This window comes from Bombina bombina, chromosome 9, assembly GCF_027579735.1.
Source record: "Bombina bombina isolate aBomBom1 chromosome 9, aBomBom1.pri, whole genome shotgun sequence".
In the NCBI taxonomy this organism is placed as follows: Eukaryota; Metazoa; Chordata; class Amphibia; order Anura; family Bombinatoridae; genus Bombina; species Bombina bombina.
In genome coordinates, this window is record NC_069507.1 from 169689904 (window position 1) to 169703679 (window position 13776).

At 35.1% G+C, this 13776-nt stretch overlaps 1 protein-coding gene across 1 annotated transcript in view; it reads right to left on the reverse strand.

Moving 5' to 3' along the window:
* Nucleotides 1-2962: 2962 nt before the first annotated feature.
* LOC128640476 (uncharacterized) overlaps nt 2963-13776 on the reverse strand; it is an 82216-nt gene continuing 71402 nt past the window's right edge. Inside the window, exons 4-5 of the mRNA XM_053692953.1 lie at nt 3069-4525; nt 2963-2979 (exon numbers count right to left, since the gene is read on the reverse strand). Of these exons, the coding sequence (XP_053548928.1) occupies nt 2963-2979; nt 3069-4525 (1474 nt within the window). The remainder of the gene's footprint in view (nt 2980-3068; nt 4526-13776) is intronic.

Here is a 13776-nt window from a genome sequence, read left to right on the forward strand (position 1 = left end):
TAGAAAAAATAGAAATCTAAAGAATCACTTAGCACCCAATAAGTTAAAAAAAGCATGAAGTTGGACACACAAAGGTACATGAGAAGGGAGGTACTCTATGCAATTGGCTATCCTTACCTATGGGCACATATAAATGCAATAAAGGTAAATGTAATATGTGTTCACATGTTAAAACAGGTAATGTGTTTGGAAATTCAGAGGGATCTAAACAGTTTGAAATTAGACATAGATGCAACTGTGAGACTATTTATACTGTGTACCTTTTAAGGTGTAAATGAGAGTTGCTCTATATAGGGCGCACTAAAAGGAAGACGAGGACCAGGTTTAATAAACACCTATATAATATAAAGAATGACCTCAAAAAGCATGTGTTCCTAACCACTTTTCTTTCGTTCATGGTAGTGACCCTAGGGGTCTTGAGATCCAGATAATTGATTGGATACCCCCTGATGACAAAACAAATTGAGATCATTAAGACAAAAAGAAACAGAATGGATATATAAATTGAAAACTTTGGATCCATATGGACTTAACATCGATTTAAATGTTCAAGCCTTTCTGTGATCTTTTTATCATGATACATTCTGTTCATTCTGTCTACCTTTGTATCCTGTATATATATTTTTATATATATATATTTTATGTTAATAACTAATTATGATCTATTTATTTCATTTCAGGGTATCACTTTGAAATAGCACTCACACACACACACACACACACACACACATATATATATATATATATATATATATATATATATATATATATATATATATATATATATATATATATATATATATATATATATATAAAACAATTGTTTGTATAATTTTTTGTATAAACTGTTTATGTATGTTCTTGGGGTAATTGGGTATTATTGCATATAATAATTTGATATTATTGTATAGAATTTAATATATGGTATATGATAAAAAAGAATATATATTTTTTATGAGAATGTGTCTTGTAATGATATTGTTTTTAATATATATGTATTATGCCTATTATAAAATGAAGGCATGATTAAAGCGGTTGTATGTATTTATAAGGCAATTTTAATATGAATTGTTTTTTAATACGATGTATTTTATTATGAATGTTTGTATTTTAAAGTAACTTAGTTTTTGTAATCCTTTTACTGAAACTTTTAAATATGGCAAATGTATTAGTATATTTTTCATGTGAGAGCTTGTAGCCCAAATGAATATGTTGTTCTGAAGCATCATCCGTTGTAAAAGTACTATTGCTGTGATGTGGGTGTGTAAGAGTAGTTAGCCTCTGATTGGTTAAAATACCGGCCAATGGGAAGCGATTTTTGGCTTAAAATAGAGACACACACCCCTGTTGAAACATCCTGCTCTTGAAAAAGCCCGGGCGTACTCCGGGGGATAACGTGTTGAGCTTACCGGTTGAGTCCGCTGTTGGAGAAGGTGCCCTGCTGTTGTATGCTGAGTTCGGGAGGAGAACATCCTCTGCCAGAATCATCGGTTAATCGTGGCGACCTGTATCAACGGACAGAGACCCCATATGGAGACCCCATATGTTCACAACATAAATTGTGAAATGCTTAAAAGAACTTACTGTTTGTAAGTAGAACTTGTATTGAAGTGTTGCATCTGTCAATAAAACTACCTTGAATTGTGTCCCTTTGCGCTGTGCTTTTTACACAGATCGTTTTGATGCATAATTGGTGCCATTTAGTGCTCCAGACATGTGCATGCTCCTGAGACTAGGTATTCTTATACAATAAAGGTTATCAAGAAAACAAATTAAATTTGATAACAGAAGTAAATTGGAATTTTTGCTTTATCTGAAAAAAATGTCCCTTTAAGCTAATGAAAAATAAATCATAGCAGTTTACTAATATAATTTAAAAAAATTAATGGTCCAATTATATTTTTGCTATTTCCAGTAATTAAAAATAACAAATAACAAAATATTTATTTGTGCCATGTAATTTTACAAAATAAAATATGTGTTTTGTACCATTAAAGGGATAGTAAAGTCAAAATTACATGTTTATAATACAGACGTAGCATGCAATTTTAAACAATTTTGCAATTTACTTCAATTTTCTAATTTGCTTTGTTTTCTTGGTATCACCTTTTGAAAAGCATACCTAGGTAGGCTCAGAAGCAGCAATGATTGGCTGCTGCACATATATGCCTCTTGTTATTGGCTTATCTCAGTGTTTCCCAAACCCAGTCCTCAGGACCCTTACTTAGGCCAGATATTTATTATATCTTAACTAGAGCACAGGTGAAATAATCAGCTGATGGGTGAGCTGATTGTTTCACCTGCGCTCTAGTTAAGATATAATGAATATCTGGCCTGAGTAAGGGACCTAAAGACTGAGTTTGGGAAACACTGGCTTACCTGATGTGTGCAGCTAGCTCTGTTCTTTCAATGAAGGTTACCAAGAAAATGGGCTCCGTATATGAAAGGTAGGGCACTCAAGATTCTCTACTGCAAATAATGCCCGCCAGACCTTGCTGCATTGCTTGTTCAATGCCGTCCCCTGCTCACTGGAGGCCAATTGACCTCTACCAGGGGCTGTCAATCATCCTGATCAGATCGTGATGATTTCAATCCGCCACATTTTAGATGACGGACAGGTTAAGCAGCAGTTAAGACCACTGCCGCCAAGGCTCCAAAGCTGTTTTCTAAGCTTGTTAATGGGGCCCAATGAGGAAAATTTGATATTAGAAGTATATTAAAAAGGACATTTTAAATTCTGAATCATGCAAGAAACATTTTGGGCTTCATGTCCCTTCAAATATCATCCTATAGACAACATACCAGTGTGACTAGCGTGAGGTCTCCTTCCCTGTAATTTTCCTCTTTTGTTAAAGCAATTCCTGAATCAAAGAGCGTGAAACCTCGACCATCAGCATCCAAGAATTTTCTTCTTAATTCTTCTAAAAATGAATCGCCATTTTCTTTTATCAGGTTTCCATATTCATCTTCCACAGATGTCTTGATAATAGTTTCAGAAATCATATTGCCCGAATCATTTTGTTCATTAGCTATAGATACATTACTAGTGCACCCATTCAATGTGATACAGGGGTTCAATAGAACGCCTGCATTCTCAAGTATTTGTTCCATCCTATTACAAGGTTCTCCAGGCTCTCTGATTGGATCATCTTTTATAATAGACTCATATAGGATTTCATTTCTAGCTGTGTCTTTCTTACCAGGATATTCTTCTACTGCTGTCTGCAACATAACCTGCATATTTGTGTCATATTCACAACATGGTATATTTGTGTGTTGTTCTGTAAATACTATTTCATCATCATTGACCTTGTCATGATCATCACTAAAATATCTTACAGATTCTACTCTTTCACTGTTTTTGAAAACAGCCTCCTGCTGTTCGGCCTCTTTGAATAAACATATTGTTTCTTCTTCAGAGACATTTATTTTTACCTGTTCATTTTCATAATAAATATCCCTTTGACGCAAGCCGCGTTCCATAGTTTCAGGCAATGTGATTCTTGCTATGGACTCTTCCAATGATAATTGACATGTAATGCTAGCTATATCTATTAAATCTTTTTGTTGATTCCTTGCTACATTCAGATCTAAGCTATCTGCATATTTGTCTTGTACCTCCATCGTTTTAGACTTAATTTCCTCATTTGAATCTACTTCCTTACACATTACATGATAATCCAATATTTCATTATGGTTTTCTAGATACTTATCTTCTTTTTCAGAGGTTGATATATCACTTGGATTCTCAGGCATATTTTTATTGTATTTGACCTTGATAGCTTCTTCTAAAACAGAGTTAATGATCTGCTCAACCTCTTGGTCTTGTGTGTTAAGTATTTTGGGATCTTCCTTTATTATTTCTGAATCAATATACATATCATCCCATCCCTGAGGGCCAACTTGATTATTTATGTTAAAAGTTTCCACTTCAGTACATTGATTATTTTCAATCTTCCAAAGAATGCCAGAATCTCTATGATGCAGTCTGCCAGCGTCCTTAAGCAGGTTATCAATATTAATTGATGATTCATTAGCGTCCAAAATATATTGTTTGGTATTTATTTCAAGGGATTGTTTTGCTGTATTTTGTATTGTTTTGCTGTTTATCGTTTCTCGTATGAAAGAGTCATGTGTCTTGTCTTGTTCAACAAATGTTCCCAAACTAAATGGTATAGTTGATCTTGATATATTAATACTCCCTGAATGTTTTTTAGGAAAATCATATAATTCAGAATGATTTGTATCTTTATCTTTCCTTTGATTTTTAAAATCATAATTGCTATATTGGTGGGGTTCAGTTTCACAGACCGAAGTTTTCAAGGCTTGCTGATGGCTTAAAGACCCCCCAGAGGGCAATAATACTGCAGTAGTATCAATATAAGATTCAGTTGTAACGGGGGATCTTGATAATTCATAAGTCAAGTCATCTGTATCCGCTTCAAATAAATCCTCATCTTGATCAGCAAATGTTTTTATTTCATCACAATAATCATCCAAATCTCTGGTGGATTCCAGAACATCCCTATAAAAGAAATATGAATGTTACTATATTTGCACAAGATAACACAAAATATATCTAATAACCTACCTTATTTTTTATATTGCATTAATGTATTGTGTGGAAATGGTCTCTGATATATTAACATGTTCTAATTTGCTTGTAAATAATTCTATTAATCTAATACAAATAGAATAACATAGGAGTCGATCATAATCCTTTAGAAAAAAATAATGGTTTTCTAATCTAATAGTTTTTAACAGATAATCACTATTGATTTTTTTTAGATAAATCATTTGATCCGTCTTTATATTTCTTAAAGGGACAGTCTAATCAAAATTAAACTTTCATGATTCAAATACTTTTATCATCAAATTGACTTTGTTCTCTTGGTATTCATTGTTAAAAGCTAAGGTAGGCTCATATACTAATTTCTAAGCAGGTTGAAGGACGCATCTTATCTTTAGTGCATTTTGAATTTTTTTCACAGCTAGACGGTGCTAGTTCATGTGTGCCATATAGATTACATTGAGCATATGGAGTCATTTATAAGTCAGCAATGATTGGCTAAAATTTTATCACAGAGGTAAAATTATATTAATATAACGGTGTTGATTGTGCAAAACTGGGGAATGGGTAATAAAGGGATTATCTATCTTTTTAAACAATACAAATTCTGGAGCAGACTGTTCATTTAAAGGGACAGTATACTGTAAAATTATTTTTCCCTTAATGTGTTTCCAATTACTTTTTTTACCAACTGCAGAGTATAAAACGTATGAGAATTTGCTTTTTAAGGTTTATTTGTGTATATTAAATAGCTTATTTTGTGTTTTGAAGCCACAACCTAATAAAAATGAGTTGAGCTTGTAGGTATAATCAGATCTCATTACTTTATCACATTGTGCAAATATACCTGCTTCTTTATCTTATATCTGTCCATAAGCCAATCACCAATACTTGGAGAGAACAATGGAAAATTAACATTTTATTTCCTTATCTTTTCTTTACCCCACTGGGAGTGTAATTTCCTCTGCTGGTTGTGTTTGCACAGCTTATCTGTAGCTGGGACCTAAGCCCAGAAACTTTCAGAATAGGTGGGGATACCACCGGCTAAATCAACTATTTTAAATGCCAATATAAAGGTAAAAGAAATACTTGTAAACAATGTAATACACTCCAGCAGGTAAAGTGGATCATGGGGTACAAATTAAAGGGGAGACATTTTTGAGTAAACTGTCCCTTTAAAGGATTGTGATTGACCCCAAAAATGTCTAGTTCAATTAATCTGCTTTTTTGAGTTTCTGACAAACTATCAGTGATCTGGATTCCAATCTATTAGAATTACAAAGCAAAAATGTTACCACTGTCCCATCCCCCACTTCAATAAACATTGACTGGCACATCCATCTTACCACACTTAGGACTAGATTACAAATGGTGAGTTTACAGTTCCGCATGAGCGATAAGGGGTTTATCTCTTTGCACACATCTGAAGTAGCTCATATTACAAGTTGAAAGTAAATTCGTTCGATTAAGCACAATTGAATTTGAATTAAAGGGACAGTCAAGTCCAAAAAAACTTTCATGATTCAAATAGGGGATGTTATTTTAAACAACTTTCCAATTTACTTTTATCATCAATTTTGCTTTGTTCTCTTGGTATTCTTAGTTGAAAGCTAAACCTAGGAGGTTCATATGCTAATTTCTTAGACCTTGAAAGCCGCCTCTAATCTGACTGCATTTTGACAGTTTTTCACCACTAGAGGGCGTTAGTTCATGTGTTTCATATAGATAACCTTGAGCTCCAATTTACTGAGGAGTGAGAACTGATTGGCAAAAATGCAAATCTGTCAAAAGAACTGAATAAGGGGGCAGTCTGCAGAGTCTTAGATACAAGGTAATTACAGAGGTAAAACGTGTATTATTATAACTGTGTTGGTTATGCGAACTGGGGAATGGGTAATAAAGGGATTGTCTGTCTTTATAAACAACAACAAATCTGGTGTTGACTGTCCCTTTAAATAATACATTTTAAAGTGCATTAACACTCATAATAACACTGTCTAATAAAAATGATTAAACAAAATTGCATAAAAAATGTATAAGGGCTTAAAGGGACAGTCAAGTCCAAAAAAAACTTTCATGATTTAAATAGGGCATTCAATTTTAAACAACTTCCCAATTTACTTTTATCACCAATTTTGCTTTGTTCTCTTGGTATTCTTAGTTGAAAGCTAAAACTAGGAGGTTCATATGCTAATTTCTTAGACCTTGAAGACTGCCTCTAATCTGAATACATTTTGACCACTAGAGGGCATTAGTTCACATGTTTCATATAGATAACATTGAGCTCATGCACTTAAAGTGACCTAGGACTGAGCACTGATTGGCTAAACTGCATGTCTGTCAAAATAACTGAAATAAGGGGCAGTCAGCAGAAGCTTAGATACAAGATAATTACAGAGGTAAAAAGTATATTAATATAACTGTGTTGGTTGTGCAAAACTGGGGAATGGGTAATAAAGGGATTATCTTTCTTTTTAAACAACAAAAATTCTGGTGTTGACTGTCCCTTTAAAGGTGTGAGGTCTCGGGTGTTACAAAAATAAGGCCTGCAAAGGGCTTTAACATAGAGATAAATACATATACATATCTAAATATGTATATATAGCTCACAGTTTGTGCTTCCAAGTACTGTTTTAATAAAAACAGCAATACCCTTTATGGGATAGGGTGTAGCAAAAGAAACCACTTCTGGAAAGCCATTTCACGTTTTTTGATTCTCAATAGCAGAAGGTAGGTTTAACTTGTGGCTTGATGAAGCTTCTTTCCAGAGAAAAAGCAATACTCATATGAGTTATGGTGGAGATAAAACCATGAGATTAAAATCCTCCATTACATAAAAGTAAGAGATATAGAATTAGTTTACAGAAAATTAACAATATCTTACCCAGAGTTCCTTGGTGCATTGGTAACAATGTATATAGAGTACTTCTGAGGGAAAGCAAGCAGGGTTACTTGCCTAGATTTGCTAATTTTCTATACAATAATCCTATTTCTCTTACTTTTTTAATCTCATGGTTTTATCTTCAATATAAATCAAATGAGTTATTACTTGTATACACACACGTACACACACACACACACACAAGTACAAACATACACACACATGGGCACATACACACGCACGTACAAGTATACCTCACTTTACAGAGCTTCACTTTACAGCGCTTCGCTAATACAGCGCTTTGTGAAGCTGAAGTTCAACCTCCAAGGATTTTGAAACAGTGCTGTAGTCATCGTGAGATTGCAAGAAAAGTGACTGGCGCCATTTTGTTATGCTTAGTTCACTCTGTTTACAGCATTACAGTGCAATCATACAGTAATTGTCACTATTTTACAGGTACAGTATTTATTGAATACTGTGCTGTGCGAGTGTTAAACTAAACGTAGCACTATTGCACCGCTAATATAAGTTAGTTCAAACATGTTTTTAAGCACACTGGCAAGTGAAAAGAAAGCTAAAACTGCCTTGTTTCACTTTAAGGCGGTTTTCACTTTACAGTGCGGCTCCGGTCCCTAACCCGCTGTATGATTGGGGTATACCTGTACATATACACACATACATATACACACACTTACTTACTCACTCTCACTCTCCCATAGTCCTCCCAGAAATATCGCTCACCAGACCATCAGTCACACTGTGTCTTTAATTCAAAAAGGCTCATCAGCTCGTTCTCTCGGTTTAAGAAAGGAAAGAGGTACCTGGCTGTCACTCAGCTTCCACTTGTACCGGGACTGCAACTAGCAGTCAAACCTCTTTGCTCCACTGACGACCTTAAAAAAGGGCACTTTGCACCATCTTTCACTCGGCTCGCTAGTTTCAGGGTTATTACTGTCCAACAGACACACCCCCTGCCACGGCTAGGCTTTTTTTTATCTGTTGGACGGTTATAACCCCAGAGAACTAGCTAGTGATTATTTTTTAATTAAAGACACATTGTGGCTGATGGTCTGGTGAACAACATTTCTGGGAGGACTATGCAAGTGATAACTTTACATTTCTCCACACAATTAAAGCTATATTCTGGGCTGTGCATGCAGCGAGGAGGGGAGTGCAAGAGATAATCAATATCACAGACAGTTCTTTTCTTTGGATAATAGCAAATATGGTGCTTGGAACAACATATGGTAACTGAGTTACTTTGTGTCATCTTATTTGTGTCAAATTGTTTTTACAAGGATCCCATCCCACTCTAATTGTAACCGGCCATTGTAACCATTGAGTTACAAATAAGGAATTGATTTGCAACTTAGTAATATTTGGGTTAATTTTAACCATATGCTGTGTGAATTATTCTTTTTAAATTTAGATTGTGAACAGGGATCCCTGTTATCTTTTTATGCCCTATAATTAATTCATTTGAAGATTTTGTAAGTGGTCGCTGTTTATTCTGATAGAGGAGTGATATTTGTTATATTTGGAATTATTTTTCTTTAATATGGGATTGGTGGGTAAGGGTCACTTTTGCTCTATTTTTTTCTTAAAAAATTATATATATATATATATATATATATATATATATATATATATATATATAGTATATATATATATATATATATATATATATATATATATATATATATATATATATATAGATATATATAGATATATATATAGATGTACATACTTAAATACATACATTATAGCCCTTTCCATTCAAATACCTTGTCATATATCATTTATCTTTTAAACCTTAAATACATTTCTTATTAATATTTATATATTATAATATATAATATATAAATAATATATATAGAGATATATATAATAATATATATAATATATAATATAATATAATACAGGTATAGCCCGCTCATACAGCGGGTTAGGGACCGGAGCCCCGCTGTAAAGTGAAAACCGCCTAAAAGTGAAACAAGGCAGTTTTAGCTTTCTTTTCACTTGCCAGTGTGTTTAAAAACTTGAAAACATGTTTGAACTAACAAATATTAGGAGTGCAATAGTGCTGCATTTAGTTTAACACTAGCACAGTACAGTATTCAATAAATACTGTACCTGTAAAATAGTGACAATTACTGTAGTAAAATTTGTCAGACTATAGCACTGAGACACTTATTGCACTGTAATGCTGTAAACAGAGTGAACTGCGCATAACAAATGATGTGAGTCCCTTTTCTTGCAATCTCATGATGATTACAGCACTGTTTCAAAATCTTTGGCGGTTGAACTTCAGCTCCACAAAGCGCTGTATTAGCGAAGCGCTGTAAAGTGAAGCGCTGTAAAGTGAGGTATACCTGTATAGAGATAAGATAATAAGTTTTTTCTCAGCGTAAAGCTCAGCCCATTTTATTGGGTTGTGGTTTCACTTAACAGAAACAGCAGCTTCATAAAAATATATTTAAAGGAGCAATTTCCCATACATTGTATACTCTGCAGGTAGTAGGTAACAACTCACTGAAAACACGTTAAAGGGACACTGAACCTAAAAAAATTTTTTTCGTGGTTCAGATAAAGCATGCAATTTTAAACAGCTTGCTAATTTAATCCCATTATAAATTTTTATTCTTTCACTTGCTATCTTTATTTGAAAAAGAAGGCATCTAAGCTTCTTTTTTTGGTTCAGACCTCTGGACAGCACTTTTTAATTGGTGGATGAATTTATCCACCAGTCAGCAAGAACAACCCAGGTTGTTCACCAAAAATGGGCTGGCATCTAAACTGACATTATTGCTTTTCAAATAAAGATAGTAAGAGAATGAAGAAAATGTAATAATAGGAGTAAATTAGAAAGTTGCCTAAAATGTCATGCTCTATCTAGGTTTAAAGTGTCCCTTTAAAGGAAAACAATCTTACTGCACACTGTACCTTTAATTATGTACAGTAAAAATAATTGCAATAAGCATTCATATTAATTGTGCCACTGTAATTTAACTCTGAACATTGTGGGTTTTCTGATTCTGAGAATTGGGAGTTCACATTGTTGCTTTCACAAGCTTTATCCTGAAAAAATGTCTGTCCTTAAAGGGACATGAAACCCCAAATTGTTCTTTCATGATTTAGATAAAGCATATACTTGTAAATATTTTTCTAATTTACTTCTATTATCAAATTTGCTTTGTACTCTTGGTATCCTTTCTTGAAGGAGCCACAATGCACTACTGGGAACTAGCGGAACACATTGGTAAGCCAATCACACGAGGCATATATGTGCAGACACCAATCAGCAGCTCCTGTGTCTATCTAGATATGCTTTTCAACTAAGGATACTAAGAAAATAGAGCAAATTAAATAAAATAAGTAAATTGGAAAGTTGTTTAAAAATGTATGGCCTATCTAAAATATAAAATAAAAAAATTGAGTTTTAAGTCCCTTTAACCCCTTAGCGACCAAGGACATACAGGGTACGTCCTACAAAAACTGTCAATTAATGACAAAGGACGTACCCTGTACATCCTCAGGGGTTTCAAGCGGTGAAGGCGATCATAATCGCTTCCAGCCGCTTTCAAGGTATTGCAGTGATGCCTCGATATTGAGGCATCACTGCAATACCTTTTTTTACCCACCGATGCAGAGAGAGCCACTGTGTGGCCCTCTCTGCATCGGCCAGCGATGGTGCCAATCGTTGGTGGGTGGGAAACATAGCAGGGAGGCGTGTGGCCGGCCCATTGCTGGATCACTTCTTGATCCAAAGGGTTGAGAAAGCGTGGGGGGCGGGTGGGAGAGGGCACACGTGTGCAGTTGTGTGCGCACGTGTGCGCTAGTACTTTAAGATAAATTACATTGAAGATGATGAGATGGAGGGAGAGGGAAAGGGGGGGTTAAAAATGTTAAGAAAGGTATCTAGGAGGGGGAGGGGGTAGGCTATTGAGGGGCGCCGCAACACTACAGAAAATTGGCTTTTTTGCCAAAAAAATAAATAAAAAGCACTTTTTTTAAGCAAACTAGGTACTGGCAGACAGCTGCCAGTAGCCAAGATGGCGGCAAATAGGTAACGGGGGAGGGTTAGAGAGCTGTTTGGGGGGAATCTGGGAGTTTGGGGGCTAAGGAGGGATCCAACACTGCAAAATAAATAAAATTAAAAATTAAAAATTATATATATAAAAAAAAAAAGCTTTTTATTTTAGTACTGGCAGACTTTCTGCCAGTTCTTAAGATGGCGGTGACAATTCTTAGGGGGGGAGGGAAGAGAGCTGTTTGAGAGGGGTCAAGGAGGGATCAGGGGGTGGGATATGTGAGGTGAGAGGCTGATCTCTACAACCCCTTCATTGCTGGGCATAATACAAGTGTGGTGCGCAGCGGCATTTAGTGGCCTTCTAATTACCAAAAAGCAACGCCAAAGCCATATATGTCTACTATTTCTAAACAAAGGGGATCCCAGAGAAGCATTTAAAACCATTTGTGCCATAATTGCACAAGCTGTTTGTAAATAATTTCAGTAAGAAACCTAAAGATAGTGAAAAAGTTAACGATTTTTTTTGTTTGATCGCATTTGGCGGTGAATTGGTGGCATGAAATATACCAAAATGGGCCTAGATCAATACTTTGGGTTGTCTACTACACTACATTAAAGCTAAAATTAGCCCTACAAGCTCCCTACAAGCTACCTTATTATCTCCTTTACTGCAGGGCATAATACGAGAGTGGTGCGCAGCGGCATTTAGCGGCCTTCTAATTACCAAAGAGTAATGCCAAAACCATAAATGTCTGCTATTTCTGAACAAAGGGGATCCCTGAAAAGCACTTACAACCATTTGTGCCTAAAAAAATATGTACATGTCAAGGGATATTCAGGGATTTCTGACAGATATCAGTGTTACAATGTAACTAGCGCTAATTTTGAAAACAAATGGTTTGGAAATTGCAAAGTGCTACTTGTACTTATTGCCCTGTAACTTGCAAAAAAAGCAAAAAACATTGGGTATTTCTAAATTCAGGACAAAATTTAGAAACTATTTAGCATGGATGTTTTTTGGTGGTTGTAGATGTGTAACAGATTTTGGGGGTCAAAGTTAGAAAAGGTGTGTTTTTTTCCATATTTTCATCATATTTTATAATGTTTTTATAGTAAATTATAAGATATGATGAAAATAATGTTATCTTTAGAAAGGCCATTTAATGGCGAGAAAAACGGTATATAATATGTGTGTGTACAGTAAAAGAGTAAGAGGAAAATTACAGCTAAACACAAACACCACAGAAATCTAAAAATAGCCCTTGGTTCCAAACAGTAAGAAAATTGAAAAGTGCTGTGATGAAGAGGTTAATTGGCAAATGGTGGGGCAGTAAGGCCATTGAAAAAAGATTGCAGCAAACATGGTTCTAATGTGTTCCGATACCTCCATCATTTAAATCACCTATCCCTGAACTTCCTCACTGCACTCTTTCCAATACATTAACCCTAACTATACCCTCTGACGCACACTCATTTAATCCATTAATCTTCTGTATTGACTCAAATCAGTAAACCCTAATGATGAACAGCTCTCCATAAACTCATATCTATATCTAACACCAAGGTCATGGAACCATTGGGTGATTCTCCCACCTATGCACTCATCCCTTGAAAGACCCAACCCTCAGAGCAATATAAACAGCAAAGGACCTCAAACCATAATGGAGTGATACGGTTGTGAAGGAGATAATGGGGCAGGAATGGTCATAGCTAATCAGGGTGAAATTATTTAGGTATTTATTTTCTGTTGGGGGGCTTTGTGCAGTGGTCTATGCAGGGATACTGGGTAAAGTTTGTGCTTAGAGGTTGTATAGTAGAATTTTGGTTACTGTGGGAGGTTTATGTGGGTCAGTCTGTTGCATGGGGGTCCGATTATAGGTGGGGGTCTCTTGGGGCTAGTCAGGAGAATATTATACTGGGGAGTCATGTCTTTTTAAAGGCAGTGAGTTATGGTTTGTCAGGTTTGGTAGGGGTGGTCATGGTCAGAATTTCTTGCAATGACGTGACCTGCCTTGAGGGGTAAGGTATTAACATAGAGCTTCTTGGGTAATGGGTTTTTGGGGTATGCAGTTAGCATTGTGCGGAAAGCAGGTGGAACAGTTAGTGTTTAAAGGTAAACACCTTGACATTTTGTTTATACAATATTTAGTTATGTGTAGTAAAACAACCTTGCAATATACTTCATTATATTTTTTGCCATTTTTTCATATATTTTAACTGCAAATTGTGGATTTTCTCATTCTTAAAACTGAAAAAGCATACTGCAGATTCTTAAATCGACATGAAACACAACAA